The following is a 16498-nucleotide window of genomic DNA, read 5'->3' as shown; positions in this document are numbered from 1 at the left end:
ACGATTTTCAACCATAACTTTACAATATAAAATAATAACTAAAATGAAAATTTCACGTTGCAAAATTCAATCTCCCTTGAAAGCATCGATATTTCCAAGCACAACATATTTCGCAGCTGAAAGTGTGCCTGGAGGGTAAACTAGATATCCTTTATGACCTAGGTCACCGGCACGTCTATTAGGTAAATGTCATCTTTGAAAATTAGGTCAAAGTATAAATTTTACCTTTTAGCGCAGAATGTCGCAAAATTTCATAAGCCTTATGGAAATTATTCCTTTATGCAGATAAATAATTTTGATAAAAATTATTTTGTAAAATTACCTTGTTTTATATTTTCTTTAAAACTGTAATAATAAGTACCAATTAATGTCAGATTAGATCTAATTAACTAATTTAAACACTGGCACAAAAATATTAAATAAAAAGTTTATTTTTAAATCACTCCGAAAAATTAGGTTTTTAATCTCACTACACACAAAGCACTGGTACACGTGAATAAAAAATAAGAATTGTTAATATTTAAAAATAGAACATTTCGGTGGGTTTATAAATAAGTGTTATAGAAAATCGTTACTCACTTCGAACATGGTTAGGAACACGGAATGTAGAGAAACAGCGGGATTTTTCCACCGAACTTTCGCGAGAATATTTGGTATATATCTTTATTTAATATAACGCGTTCTGTGCGGATTTGTTTGCACTATTAATGTTTTATTGTTAATTTAATGGCGACAGTGTCCTTGCGAGCGGATCACACCCCAATCATCGGGGATGTTGTGTTGAAACACGGGGAAATCCATAGAGTCGCTATTCTATGGAACAAAATTATAAAAATAAATACCCGAATATAATGTTCTTAACTACTTATAAGGTTTTATGTCCAATACCATTTAGATATTTTTTTTTTTTTTTTGATGCACGCAAATTTATTTTTTTAGATAGCTCTTCTATCTTTTTTATTTTCTATTCTCGTAAGCACTTAGTATGGTATGTACTTACTTTATCTATTATTTATAAGGTCACATATTGCACAAGTCGAACGTAGAGAAAATCCGGAAAAAATATTTTAACGAATAATTTTCGTAAATAAAAACCTATTAACAAAACAGATTCGTCAAAACAGTTCATAAAATGATCTCCTAAAAGTAAACTAAATAATTAGGTTTTTTATTAATTCTAAATTCAAATAATCTCTAGTTTAACTTGTACGTGTTTATTTAATAAAAATCTGAAACAACTCGACTCCACTACATTCCTTGTTCCTCACAGCATCCCTTCGTCTCGCTCTTGGAGAGGAGAGCGCGCGCGCGGCCGCACCACCTGACACACTGCTACACAGAGCGACACGGCACGACACTGTGGCATTCACTCCTAGCCGGGTAGTGGGTAGGCATCGTATATAAAGGTAACGGAAAGTAATTTTTTTTGTCCTATTACGGTTAGCTATGTGCGCTATTCCTAGTTAGATACATTATACGGATATTATAGAAGTTATCGTCACCCCTCCTCACCGTATGTGATAACCGTAACTCAACGATTTTAGGTCTTGTAAAATATATACTAAAAAAAATGTAATCATTTGGAAAAAAAAGAAACCATTGAAAGACATTCCATCCTTCGATGTTCAATAGATTTTATTTTTGCTATTGTAGGCAGATAGGTATTTAGTGGAAGTGATCATAGACAGATGTAAGCCTATTTAGTAGATGTGCTCCTGGTTGGTCATGAATTTCGGCTATCAGGTGCACAACGAAGCCAGTGCCAAGAATAATTATTCTAAACCTCCTTTGAATATTTGTAAATTAAAAAAAATACCAATCCGCTGTAGGCCATCTTAGTGTAAGGCCTAATCCCTCTCGATAGTAGAGAAGGCCCCCTGCCCAGCAATGGGACAGAATATAATACAGGGCTGATATTATTATTATAAATCAAATTTCCGCCTGAAGCACGAACTATTCACTGCCAGCCATTTCAATCACAATTTCGTTAACATAAAACACGTTGACATGCTATATAAATCTTTACCATCATTAATGTTATTGATATAATTATTAATCATATAAACTACGAACAAATCTAATCTTCTCAGTGTTGCATCACCATAAAATATAGCTAAATAAACCAGACTACATGTTTAGTGCGACATCTTCTCTGGAACGAACCTAAATCAGCAATATTTATAGCTCATAGTTAATACAATGTTGCAAAAACAAGTAAAATGTTTATTTGATGTGTAAAATGTCTTTGATTTCTCTGTCTGCCACTCATTTACATTCTAAGGAAGTCGTATTTGTGAAATTGATTGAGCGTAAAATATGCTATGTAAAGAATTTTACACTACAAGTCTGGTGGTAGGATATATTTTATATCCACCAATAGCGATCACCGTAAACAAGGTGTTAAAACCCGCCATTATGGCCCACGTAAATGTGTCGCGTTCCGGGATCAGCCTGTGTATATCCGGTTCCAACAGGCCGGCATAATTGTATCGACTGTCCAGGGGTAATCGTCTCCCATCAGTCGATATTCTATTGGACCCCTCTCCACTTACCATCAGGGGCAGCGGGGTTACTTTTCCGTGCCTGTATGAACAAGTATTGTAGATTTCAATATTAGACACTGTACTTCGAATATTTAGCATCGTACTCGCGTTTTTTCGTTAACAAGCGACTTTACCCTGAGCCACAGTTGTTGAAATTATTTAACTAAATGTAAGAAAGGATTGTTGACCATTTGCCTACCCCAATAGAATACGAGCTTTTACTATATTAATAGATCGGGTTAATATGATACATTCTTGAAGAATTTCCGTCGCAGCATCTTTGTTTGAAACGCGTCTAATGTATAACATTAGGTTTGATTTAGCGACTGTTTCAACGTGTCCGAGTAAACGTCATTCATCAAATATAACACGACTAAATACAGGACTAGATTACGCGGCTAAAGTTAGTGGACATATGACTATCTTATTCAAAATTGTAGAGTCACTACATACATCATATTTTCAACAGTCTGTATAATTCGGCTTGACTGTTGTGGTGTCAGTCCCACAAAACCCAATGTGGAGTGATGATTTGCTGTTGGGATAGTACAGTAAGTAGATGTCAGGAACCCTCTTTTTTCCTAATAGCTATTTCTTCCCTCAAAGACCGGTAGAGCTTCCGTGACTCTTATAGTGTAGCTACGAATAGCCTCGGCAGACGTTGTCTTGCTCTAAAATTGAGATAAAACCCTTGAAACCGAGTATAAGTAAACTTAAAAAAAACAATAAAATCGATAAAGTTATTCTCAAGTTATGGCGTGATCAAGGAAAAATAGATTAATTTTGATATACATAGATTATAGTGGATATTTATTATGTTAAAAATTACTTAAAAGATGATTAACTCGCTTACTAGCCGACCTATGCTGTGAAAATATACAACTACTGACAAGATAGAGCCTTGACAGATGGTAGCACACTTATAAACTATGTTTAAAGTCTACACAGCGCTCTCTATATTTTGCTGCAAAGCGCAGAGTAACTTTGTCTTTTCTTTGCTTTAGTTTAAGGCGAGGATTTTGCCATCAGGAGAGCAAACTAAAAAAATCTAAAACTTAAAAAGAATCAAAACTCCACTCTCATCCGCTATCCAAAATAACAAACATGAAAACCAAAAATAAAGCGCCACATTAAAAATCAATATACAAAGCGTTAAAGAGACTGTATAAAAATGTCGCACAGCTTTCAACGTAACAAATACAACACGAATATATGGCCGACATCAATTTTAATACAAACTCTAATAAATTGGCATCTCACGGCATTTATTAATAGCCGAATATATCGTGAAACGTACCCCTGTTCAGTTAATGTCGTGGCGGCGCGAGGCACGCTCGTAGAATGAGTAACAGCGCCATCTCGTATAGTGGTACGGAACTACGTGATGAGTGTTTTGTGAAGGAAGGGCGGGAAGAGCATGTGCAGCATGTTTTGGGGCCTAGCAGGCGCTGCCTTGCCTGGGCCTGTAAGGCTTGTAAGAGAAAAACAGCGGCCGTCGATCGGAGAAAGGCTGCGACGCTCCGGGAGCGACGGCGGTTGAGGAAAGTAGGTTTTTTAAGAAATACATTTAAGGTCCTTAATTGGTCGGAATATAGACATTTCGAATTCCATACAACCAAACTGTTGCCAAAGGTAGAGTAGATTTACACCTAAGTTAAAGAACTTAATAAATATTAACGTACGTTTACGCATTCTCCTAGAAAAGAGATACTAGGGTCCAGATGTCTAGCTCTTAGGTAGAACCAAAATTGACTCTTTTCATACTAGTGGACATGTAAAAGAATAGTTTATGCCACCTACTAATTGCTATTACCATCAACAGTAAACACTCACAGTGCAAGAGGGATTGCCGTGGAGGAGCACTATAACTTTAAAGGCAGAATGGATATTGACGAAGTTGTTAATTTTGTTGAATTTAGAGCAGTTTCACTAATCGTACACGACACCGCGCCATAGCTAATCGTTACTTTGGATCAGTATTTTATGAGACAACAAGACTATCCCGATCCGACTTCTAAGCTATAGATAAAATAGGTTTATAATATGACTCTACCATATGTGCACATCACTCGCTGTTAACTCATTATCATAAGTACTATAGTTTTAAGCTGAGTGTGGTTCTATGTGATTCTTTCTTTAAATCCTTTTTTTCTAATAATCAACATAGAATAATACGGTAGCTCGACACACTTCTTAATAATTTTACTAAAACACGTACCTAAAGCACACTAGAGATTAATAGCATATTCTATAACTTATACAATACATTCGGACCAAGTAATCTACCCGCTTAAAATTCCCTTTAGACAATATAACTTAAAATTTATAAAATCAATAATGATTGCCAGCTTAGAATCTTAAAGGACACGGATATTAAAATCCCGTGTCAATAAATATAAAATCTCGTAAACTGCTCGCCGCGGCGCCTAATCCCGCAAAGCCGTCGTACGTGACACCACGCACTTTCCCGCCTTATTTACATCTCTCAATTTAGAAGAGATTAAAGAGTTAAATATATTTGTCTGAGATGTGTGTTAATAAAATACTTTGTGTATTTTTTCTGATAAAGGAATCGAAGTATATGTCGCCCTGTCTGACATGGTTTTTCCTGAGCGCTATTCAATATTGTGTATTTAGGAATACGTATAACAAATTACTGGTCTTATATGTTAAATTTAGGTGTTAATTCATGTTCCCAAGTTGACAATATTCATTGAAATAAAACTGTTTTCCGGATTTTTCGCAAATTTTATATTGTGATTTTCTGCCGACGTTTCGAAAACTTTACAGCCTGTATGGTCACGGGGCGGACTGAGGTGTAGTTGTCCGAAATGTCAAATTTACAACATAGGACAGAGTTATCGATAGGATATTAATATTATTTCTTTCTTTTCTTTAAGCGTTAATGATTGTAAAAAGGCATTTTATCTGCGGCTACTTAACCACTATTGAAGACAGTGTGACCGAAGAAAGCCCGGTGCCTAACAAGGCCCACCATCAATGTTTTTGGTATTTTTTGTAATGTAGTGCAAGAACATACTTACCATGGTTTTATTAGTTTTTAATTTCAACTTGATACATAATGATTTCGTATCTTTACACGAATGTTAGACATTAAAATTAAACTACTATACTATTTTGACCAAGAAGGCTGAAAAGTCTTCGAAACGTCGGGAGAAAATTAAAATATAAAAACCGCAATAAAATCCGAAAAATAGTTTAATTTTAATGTTCAACTTGATACCTCTACACCAGGGGTGGCCAACTTGGTAAGACCCAACATCTACTTTTCACTGATGATACTCTGTGCGATCTACCAAGCTACATACATCTTGAAATCTTAAATGAAACAACATAGTTCAGTACACAATTTATTATTATTTTGATTAAAAAATGATACATGCAGACGAAAAGACGATGCGTGCAGCAGTTAGTGATTAGGTATGTTGCGCGGTCTGTTCTACGTATTTATATTTTTGCCTTGCCATGATCGACTGGAGTTGTTGTCGCGATCGACCAGTCGATCGCGATCGACCGGTTGGCCACCCCTGCTCTACACATTCATGAAAAAAGAGTTCATAATAGACAGACCGACATAGCACCCTAAAAATAATCTTTATTAAGTATAAATTAACAAAAGAAAGTCGCTTATTGTTACTCATAGAATTTCAAAATTGTTTCATTAATATTCTTACGACTTGTATACCTATTAACTACACTATTTTCGCTAATCTAAATTAAAACTTTTTTCTATAAGTAAACTTAGAAGTTATTTTTAAGTACATACCGTCTAAATTGTAAGTAACGATGAAACTATTTCCATTTGACAATGACGTGACAAGGCACTCTCTTTAATTGCTATAAGAGGGCCCTCCCTAGAGGTGTCGCGCCGAATTACGTCGCGTGGGTGAGAAAATAACTGTTAATTTATAACTTTTAAAAAGGCATTTAACTATTTATGTCAAATTGCTTTATCGGCGTATACCTTTACCTGCGACATAGTTACTTAACTGCTGCAGATATTATCGAACATTGTATTTAAAAAATAGTATTACAATTCCATATATTTTTTTATTATTATTTAAATAGTCGTTAAGTCTGTAATGCCGTTATGTATGCAATTGTATTTTCTCCCCTCGAAACATATATTTTATTTGCTTGAAAATGTATTGCCGATATGGCAATATGTGGAATGTATATTGGAAAACTTTTGTGTAAGTTTTGTGACAAAAATACCTACATTAGCTTGGAATTGGTGCCCCATATGATGATAGGCCTTGTCACATTATGGTAGGATATGCTCGCCGAAGTAGTGACACACTAGTTGCCTTTGCCTACCCCATGGGGATGAAAAGTGCGCTAATGAGAATATTGATATCGGAAAAATAGTGGGCTGTTATACATATTGACATACTGCACTATAACAGTGACATAATGTTATCCATTGTGGTAAACTAAACACTGAAATACAATGAAACTGGGATAATCACGGTCTGGTAATGAGTTGAACTCTAAATCAAATTGAACTGCTCTCTTCAAATAATAATCCATAATTTTATACTATTATAGTCATTTAGTGTATTATGTCAAATTATACGACGTTAAATATATTCCGACACACTCAAATAATCAATAAAACATTCATTTTCCAGAATATGCCAAATATACAACATATGAACTAACCTATATTAGTTTTAATTTAATAACGATATTAATTATTTTTGTTTGATTGTTCTCTGAAAATTAATTAAATGAAAAATGCGAATCTTTCAAACACACTGTATCGGAAATATTAAGAACACCCTGTACGCAATATGTCACGCGTCTAATAGTAAATTAAGGTGAGCTACAACTCGCATACGTGCCTCAGACACGCACTCACGCGTCTGTTAACTTTACGATACATTGTTGAGCGCTCGTTTTGGAATTACCATGAACATATTTTGAAAAGTAAGACTGGCCACTTATTTCGTGATGATAATATTGGGCGGCCATTAGGAGGTATCACATCGAGGTTAGAAAAGTAGATAAGGTATTCTGCAGTGAATTGGTGTAAGAAAGAGATAATCGTTTAACTCCGGCTTTGTAGAGCGTCATCTCTGTCATTCACACATAATAATTATTATTTATTCTAATTCTTATTCCAAAGCTTTCTTAGACTACGAAGCTGTATTATAAATTGATAAGGTACTGAAGCCGGTTGTTTTATATTAGTAGACCCGTGGAGTAACTAACCTATTTAAAATGTTATAGCTTTTGCTCGCGGCTCCGCCCTCAAAAAAAAGTTTTCCCAGGAATTAAAATCCCGCTTTCTATTTTTCCGGAATAAAAGTAGCCTTTAGCACTCAAGAGTAATTTAACTGCCTGTTAGTGACAAAAAATCAAAGTCGGTTTAGTAGTTTCTGAGATTAGCGCGTTCAAACAAACTCTTTAGCTTTATAATATATTAGTATAGATTATGTAATTTATTCTACAATTAATATTATCAATTTTTAAAGGAAGTACCCCGAGGATTTCTGAAGCGGGGTTTAGGTTAGTAAGAAAACTTTCAGATGTTATCTTTCTCCAATGATTTCTACCGTGTAAATAGTCACGAGAAGCTTGCAAAAACTTGTGACGAGTCGTATGTGTATAGAAAATTAAATATTGCCGCTAGTATAAACGCAACTGGAAATTCTTGCTGCAAGAACTTGCAAATTAACTTAATAGCATTTTTCTACGTAAAAGTCATTTTGTCACACACCTTTAGGTACCTATCGTAGAGTCGTTTGACTTGTCACAAATAATTTAGCTAAAACCTTGATTTCCATCACGCTGTACTGCGATCCCACACTGAGACATTAAATAAACACATTTATTATAATAAATATATATCTACCTATGTTAAGTCTAAGTAGCTAAATGTTAAATAAGGGCAAGTACTCACACACCTGCAAACTTTACTTTAGAAATTTTGAAGACATAATTACAGTTTTTTTTCGTAGAATAGAACTATTTTATTATTAGGTACGTTACTAATTGCTATCATGATGAATTAACTCTAATACTTAACAGCTCAAATATCGCAAACAAAAATATACCTAGGTATAATGTTTGTAGGTTAATTATTACATATTTATAAATATTACGTTTAGTTTTTTAAATTATTATGTTTTAAAATGCTCAGTTATAACGATCGCATGCTCCATTCTCATCAAACTATTTTCAAATATTACGTTATTTTAGTTAAGATGTATAATAAATTCAAATTGTATAAATTGTTGTGACTACTCTACATTAAATATGATTGCGCGACAGAGATAGAGAGATACCAGGCGCCATTTTTTATTGGCGGGAAACAAAAAATATAGGCATAGAGAAATGTAAAAAAAAACATCATGAATCGACAATAAAATTAAAATTTACAACTGATAATTTAATTTCACATAAAGAAGTCGGGCTAAGTGCTCGTTTTTATTTTTAACTCGTATCGTTTTGTAGTGCCCGTTATATTATGATTGTGACACATAAATCTGTCAAATGTTATGTTTGAACATGTCGCGAGAGTTTTTATGGGTTTAAAGTGGAGTACACAACTAAGAAATTTATTTTATTTTATAGACAATAAATCGTGACTTATTTTAAGGATATAACATGCTACCTGCCTATATATGTAAATAAGAATCCAAATTGTAGGGTTAGCCCAAATTAATATCCAGATGAAAGGTCATTTAAGGTTTGTCCAAATACATACGGTAAGAGTAGCAGGTAGCAAAATACGACGAAGTCGGGATGCCCGCCATATTCACTATACCTCCTTACTAAGTACAAGCATATGCACAGCTGCAGCAATAGATTCTTAAGGATCTATTTGTTCATTATGCAAGCGTACACCGTCTTAACCGGTATAATAAAATACCCTTCAAATTCTTATTTCCCTATCACTTCATAGTCCATGCATCGCTTAATTATTGTATATCTTTATCAGTAAAAGTATTCCCATCAGCAATTGCCCTTATCAATGTTGGAAACCATCCTAGGTCCTTCTCTACATTTAAAAAAATCTCTCTGTTGAGGTGTTAGTTCGTTACCATCTTTTTCTTCCTTAGTTGTATTAAATGACAAATCAAAAAGGCGCATAATGTGTCTTTCCGTTCTTACAAACTAACTTCCAACCTAACTTCTACTATAAAGAGTTCTAATTATTTAAACAAAACCTTATTAAGTAGGTGCCTACATTAAATAAACTTTAAACATTAGGTAATTTCGTAATAATGCTGGAACGAATTATATTAACTTTAAAGTTTTCACCAAGCAGACTTACTTAAATTTCTCGAGGGTATACACGCCGGTGTGGCCTGGAGCATAACTAGTGTTACAAATTTCTATCATAAGAACTTAAATAGATCTATCGATTACTTAATTCCAACAGCGCTGCATAATTGTGTCGACTATTATAATGATCTCTCGTCAGTCGACATACTATTGGACCCCACTCCACTTACCATCAGGTGCAGTGGGGTCACATTGCCGACACGACAAAAAAATCAAATATAATCATTTCGGCTCTGTAGAGTTAGCGACAAAGTTTCCGATTATTTTAAATGTTGCCTGATTCACGAAGACGCCATTTAATGTGACACCAGCTTTAAATTCTTGTATAAAATTAGTCCACGCTTATTAGTCTCGCATCGTTCGAACCAACTGACTCGATTTATGCACAGATAAAAAATAAACGTGCATTTTCCTAGTACAAAAAACCTTTGAAAAGAATTCTATATTCAAAATACGTTGACTAATTGTATATTATAAAATGACTGTTATCTCTTGTATATTGCGCAATTTTTATGATTTATATGAATATATAGATTTAAAGTTGCGGTTTGAAAAATAAATAATAAGAGGTAGTTTTTGCATGTTTTTTCAGGAGTAAAATATTATTTAATATAGAGTTGTGAACATTCAAGCTTAATACTATTACATTAAGGCATAGTCACACTTACTTAGTTACAGTTAGGCCTAATTCTAAAGTTAGTTTCATTGGTCTCAAGGCAATGTACGCAGGCTGTGAAGCCAGTGATATCTTAGATTCAAAGTCGGGCATACCGTTACATATAGAATATTTTTTCGAAATTAGTTCAGTAGTAATAAAAAATAAATGAACTAAATTACTAACTTTATTTTCCCAATAAGTGCTGTAACCCGTACGTTCCTACGATTTCAACAAAGCGACAGAAATCTATTTCAGAACCGACAGATAGACTATGGTGTGCTGCGGACTGTTCTTATATATTTCTGATATAGTTGATCAATGAGCATTATACCATAGAGTAAATTAAGATTTTAAATGCCTCGGTGGCGTAGTATTGCGTGCACAGTATGACATGGCTCTGACATCCAGGGTTCGAATCCTAGGTCGGCAAAGTGATATTCAGTTTTTCTAATATTCAGTCTAGAATATGTGTCTGACATGGTCATAAACGCTCCGTCTATAACATCATGGGATGGAACATACAGGCGAAAAGTAGATGTTTTGGTTACACCTCTGCCTACCCCTTCTAGAATAAAGGCGTGATATGTTTGCAAGTTTCAAATTGAGAACAATTATTTTTAAGCTGTGGGTAAAACAGTGCTCTATACATTTATATAGCATTAGTAATACACATTGGCCGAGGATATTAGAACTCTTAACAATAAAACATCGTTACACCGAATACTTAATAAGTCAAGAAAGTTGTAATCTTTTATCTAATTTTATATCTTTCACGCAGGATGTGTTCACATATTCATTAGTCATCACTAATTCACTTTACTGATGACGAATGGCTTGTTTATCGGCCCTCACCTCTCATGAAATGTGGAACTGAGTTTTGAGTAACATTAGATACATTTTACAATATATTGCCCGAACTAAATATCGACATTTAAACCTTTTGGTTAACATAGACTGTGAAATACCTAAACATTGTTTCTACGGATACCAGCTATGTCTCAAATAGTTGAAACTCGTCTCCCCTCCGTCACATATAGTTAAAACCACTGTAATAGTCCATAATTAAATACAATACCCTTTGTTAAATCATTGAAAAAAGGTTTCTGCTTGTATAACTTTAAGGTTCTTATTTCCTAGGTAAACGCAGCATTCGAAGAGCTAAGAATACGAGCGCGGGCTGGTAGCGGTCGATTACCGAAGCTGGAGATCTTGAGAGCAGCTATACAGCACATAGAAAGGCTACAAGCCGCGCTGAGAGCTGCTGCAGCGGTAAGGTTTATAGCTTACTCATACAAACGAAAAATCTTCTAACCCAGCTTCGTAAAAGAAAATTTGGTTTATTTAGTTACAAGCTTTCCCTTAGAGCAGCTACACACAACTTGCGACTTGCCGAGATGTTGCAAGTAAACGAACAGATAAAAAAAAGTAGACTAAACAGATAAAAGAAACTTTACCCAAGATTACTTGAACTGTATACTAACCTTATAAGAAAATACATTTTATTTAAAATTTAAATATTAAATACATTTTTGACACTATGTAGGAAAATGATTTTATTTTGTGGGCCTGGGCAGCGTATCTAGACGGCTTTGTGGTCCGTCTAAAAAAAGGCTGAGTAAGGCTGCTTCAGCGACTTTCTGCAGGCAGTAGTGTCTTATTAAGCCCGGTCTTATTCTATCTCTGTACAAAATTTCATGTTTATCCATTTCGAATTATGAATTTCGTTCTAACAAACGTAAAAAACGGTAATAGCCTAGTATGAAATCCAACGGTCAGCCGAGCCAAAGGCCACAGGTTCAAAACCCAAGGCACCCACCTCTGACTTTTGGAAGTTACGTAAAATCGTTTTAACGGTAAACTAAAACATTATGAGGAAACCTACATACCTGAGAATTCTCCATAAGAATTTCGAAGGTATGTGAAGTCTGCCAAACCACGCTACGCCAGCGTAGTGGACTGAGGCTTAAACCCTCTCAGCAGTAGAGGCTCGTGATGAGCAATGAGTAACATGTAATGCAGGGCTGGTATAATAATATTATTAACATCAATATTACGAATACTTACCTCTCCACAAACTTTCCCTTTCTTGGAGAATAAGAATTAGAGTATTCAGTTATCATCCTGTCTAAATAGATTACTCTACATAACGTGGCTCAAAACACTTCGAAAAAGCGACTCTATACTTTATGCACTCTACGTAACGTGGCTAACAAAATTTCAAAACAGCAACTCCGTACTTCTCTGTTCTCTAACTTTGCATTAACTTATCTTGTGTAATAAACTTAAAACGTAACGCATCCGAGATGTACATTTAACAGTTGTAAACATGTTTCATATTAAAATGTTTTTGTTTGTCGTGTTCTGCGCTATTCCGGGCCCGCCGTCACGCATCGTCTCCGCTCGGATTCGAACCGAGATACCGCGCGCTCACGAACAGGAATGGTGTAATTAAATTGTTTATTTTTAGGTTACTTAGAATATCTAAGATTAAGCACTGAAATTAATAGGGGATTGTTTTTTTGTGTTGTAATATTAATTACTGAAGAGAGCTAATTTTCTCTTGTATTCAGATCTTGGCTGGATAGGTCTCAGCACTTTTAAGTTTAGTGACGTTTAGAGGATAGTGTAACCAGTGTAAATAAATTAACCAACCCTAGAAAATAGAAAGTGCAAGCTTCATTTATAATTTCATAATTAATTTGCATTTTTCAATAAATCGGAAGCACACGCGCCGATTACTAACCGTATTCCGAGTATTCTATTCGGATGCCAGTGCGCATGTTCCAATAAATCGTGGGACGTGTATTAATGTATGTTTAAGTCGGCGACACGACGCTCGCTCGCATTTAGAACGGTTGATTGGGATCATCCATTGTCATCGTTTTGATTTCGTTTCGATTAAATTGTATATCGTATGGATGGTTGCAGTGCTGGTAATTACTTAGTCTGGCCATAAATACTGTTACACTTAATTATAAAAAAATATTACATTTGAATTTCGAATCTGTCATTTTTATACGATTGTTCATTGTGTTTTCTCATTTTGGCGCCAATACATTGTAAAATATTTTGCGATATTAAAATGGTGTGGGGTGATAAAGAGAACCGAATCGCTGTGATAGCATTACACAAAGTAGGTATGGAGCCAAATGCAATTTTTAAAACTCTCCATACACTTGGTATTAGTAAAATGTTTGTGTACCGGGCTATTAATAGGTACAATGAGACCTCCTCTGTTTGTGACAGAAAAGATCTGGCCGTCCACGTAGTGTTCGTACGAAAAAGGTGGTCAAAGCAGTAAGGGAAAGAATTCGAAGAAATCCTGTCCGAAAGCAAAAGATTTTATCTCGGGAAATGAAGATAGCACCTAGAACCATGTCGCGTATTTTAAAAGATGACTTAGGACTTGCAGCCTATAAGAGACGCACTGGCCATTTCTTAACTGATAATTTAAAGAAGAATAGGGTGGTAAAATCGAAACAACTACTGAAGCGGTACGCAAAGGGAGGTCACAGAAAAATTTTGTTTACGGATGAGAAAAATTTTTACAATTGAGCAACATTTTAACAAACAAAATGACCGTATTTATGCTCAAAGCTCTAAGGAAGCTTCCCAATTAGTCGACAGAGTGCAACGTGGACATTATCCGACTTCAGTGATGGTTTGGTGGGGTGTTAGCTATGAAGGAGTGACTGAGCCATATTTTTGTGAAAAGGTATCAAAACATCGGCACAAGTGTATCAAGATACCATTCTTGAGAAGGTAGTTAAGCCCCTTAACATCACCATGTTCAATAACCAAGTATGGTCCTTCCAGCAAGACTCGGCGCCGGGTCATAAAGCTCGGTCCACGCAGTCTTGGTTGGAATCGAACGTTTCGGACTTCATCAGAGCTGAAGACTGGCCGTCGTCTAGTCCCGATCTTAATCCGCTGGATTATGATTTGTGGTCAGTTTTAGAGAGTACAGCTTGCTCTAAACGCCATGATAATTTGAGTCCCTAAAACAATCTATACGATTGGCAGTGAAGAATTTTCCCATGGAAAGAGTGCGTGCTTCTATTGATAACTGGCCTCATCGTTTAAAGGACTGTATTGCAGCCAATGGAGACCACTTCGAATAAGCTTTTTATATTTTTAATTGTTTTATATTTATGTATTAAACTGACACACTGTAAAAGTAATAAATGTTATTTGCAGTTAACAATTTTCTTTTTTCTTTATTACAATATTTATGGCAAGACTAGGTATTCACTCGACATGTTGAATCATTTTGTTTCTGTGGAATATTGCACGTTTAACAAAAAAAATTATAGGTCGTACTACTAACATTCAAATACCTTGAAATGAATAAGGAGTAATCTTCTAAAACATAATGGAAATTACTCTTAATTAAATCTCATACACTTACGTCTTTAACCCCCGAAGGAATACGCAGAGGCACAACTGGTGCACCCATTTTCAGCCGCGTGTATTTACGTCCTATGTTGTGATAGGGGGCGAGCCTATCGCCATGTCGGGCGCAAATGCCAGACTCCGGACTGATATTGAGTAAAAATCCCAATATCACTTTGCCCGATCCGGGGATAAAACCCAAGACCCCAGCACTCAGTCATACCGTTATACATTTACGCCACGGGGTAGTCTTATTATTTCTTAAAGTGAATGAAAATACTCTGCTGTAAATTGGAAAGCATTTATTGGTCGTTTGATGTTGCCCAACACTAACGGACACGGCCCACGAATCACGATTTTCTATAAATAATGAAAAGTATTGCATGGCACTACGCCCATCAACCGTTGTCATTCAATATTCACAAACAGGTGAGGTCCCGAAACAGGCCAATACATCGAGTTTGTCAATATACAGTAATGGCTATCCAGACGCGGGCAATAAAATATTTTATAGGTATGTGTATACCTTTTCAGCAAATCCAACCAACGAGTTTGTTTATAAAAAGGTTTTTTGTTCCCAGTTAGAAACAGAAAATTGCAAAAGTTACCTGGAGACGCCAGTGACGAGCGCGCGCACACAACACGACGCAAAGGAAATCAAAACGGAAGACGAGAAACCTTTCTTAAATAGTAAGTTATTTCATACTTTACGTCTGCGCACAGAACCTGCTGATACCTGAATGAAGTATGGACCCAATATCACCGACCAATGAGATATAACTTTGCCAGAATTGGCAAACAACTCAAATGACTATGGAACACATTACCTATTTGGTCTAATCTTGCTTATATTAGTGTAGACTGTAGAGGCCTCATTGGCGCTATCTTTTAGCCGGCTTTAAAAATAGTGGATTCGATTCCCGTCACGTTAGTGCATCTACATATATCAGCTAGGGGTCGGTAGTTAGTTGCAATTTATAGAATGTCTTTCTTATTTCTATATTTCATTTGATGGGTTTATTTAGTTGATAATTTTGTTCCAGATGAGAGCAGCGTGTGTGGAGGAAACAGTCTGGCTCGCCTTAGATGTATAGTACAAGCCTTATCCAAAGACATCGTACAATGACACTAAAGTAATTAGCTTATTGTAAACGTCTCTAATGGTGTTTATTATTCTAACCTCCTTATTCATAGACGTTATTTAGATATTAAGAACGGAGCATTGCTGTGGATAACAAGTCTGTTTTTCAGATATGTTTATCTGACAGCCAACTATATTCAAGTTGTATCTCAATGCTCCGTCCTTAGACAAATAACGTCTATGAATAAGGGGGTTTGCTAAACTTTGCTCAGATTAGTAGAATAATTAATACATATATTAAATCTATGTTTTTCAATTATAAACCTAATCAAAATAGTGATTAAAACTGAAAATGCTTGTAGGTAGAAAGGTTAGGTATATCTACAGTGTAATATAGATGTAGGACTTATTTATGACCTTGGCAATAGTCCACTACTACGGACAATATTCCTATCTATGAAGTCACACCACCCATGCATTTTCTTGGCATAGGTACATTATAAGCTGTGT

At 35.3% G+C, this 16498-nt stretch overlaps 1 protein-coding gene across 1 annotated transcript; it reads left to right on the top strand.

Moving 5' to 3' along the window:
- The first annotated feature begins 3868 nt into the window (after positions 1 to 3868).
- LOC115456221 (transcription factor SUM-1) lies at positions 3869 to 16033 on the top strand. Its single transcript, XM_030185188.2, has 4 exons — positions 3869 to 4088; positions 11653 to 11784; positions 15489 to 15597; positions 15951 to 16033. The coding sequence occupies exons 1-4, from the start codon at positions 3885 to 3887 to the stop codon at positions 16031 to 16033; spliced, it is 528 nt and encodes a 175-aa protein (XP_030041048.1). The 5' UTR covers positions 3869 to 3884.
- The last annotated feature ends 465 nt before the right edge of the window (positions 16034 to 16498 follow it).

Source organism: Manduca sexta, chromosome 28, assembly GCF_014839805.1.
Source record: "Manduca sexta isolate Smith_Timp_Sample1 chromosome 28, JHU_Msex_v1.0, whole genome shotgun sequence".
Lineage (NCBI taxonomy): Eukaryota > Metazoa > Arthropoda > Insecta > Lepidoptera > Sphingidae > Manduca > Manduca sexta.
Note: the sequence above shows the minus strand (reverse complement) of the source record. Positions and strands in the feature narration are given on the sequence as shown.

Bases quoted from the DNA above. Each gene is read 5' to 3' on its own strand.
- LOC115456221 (XM_030185188.2), top strand. From the start codon at position 3,885: ATGAGTAACAGCGCCATCTCGTATAGTGGTACGGAACTACGTGATGAG. The intron at 4,089-11,652 runs GTAGGTTTTTTA...CTTATTTCCTAG, and splicing joins AGCGACGGCGGTTGAGGAAA to GTAAACGCAGCATTCGAAGA. The intron at 15,598-15,950 runs GTAAGTTATTTC...ATTTTGTTCCAG, and splicing joins CGAGAAACCTTTCTTAAATA to ATGAGAGCAGCGTGTGTGGA.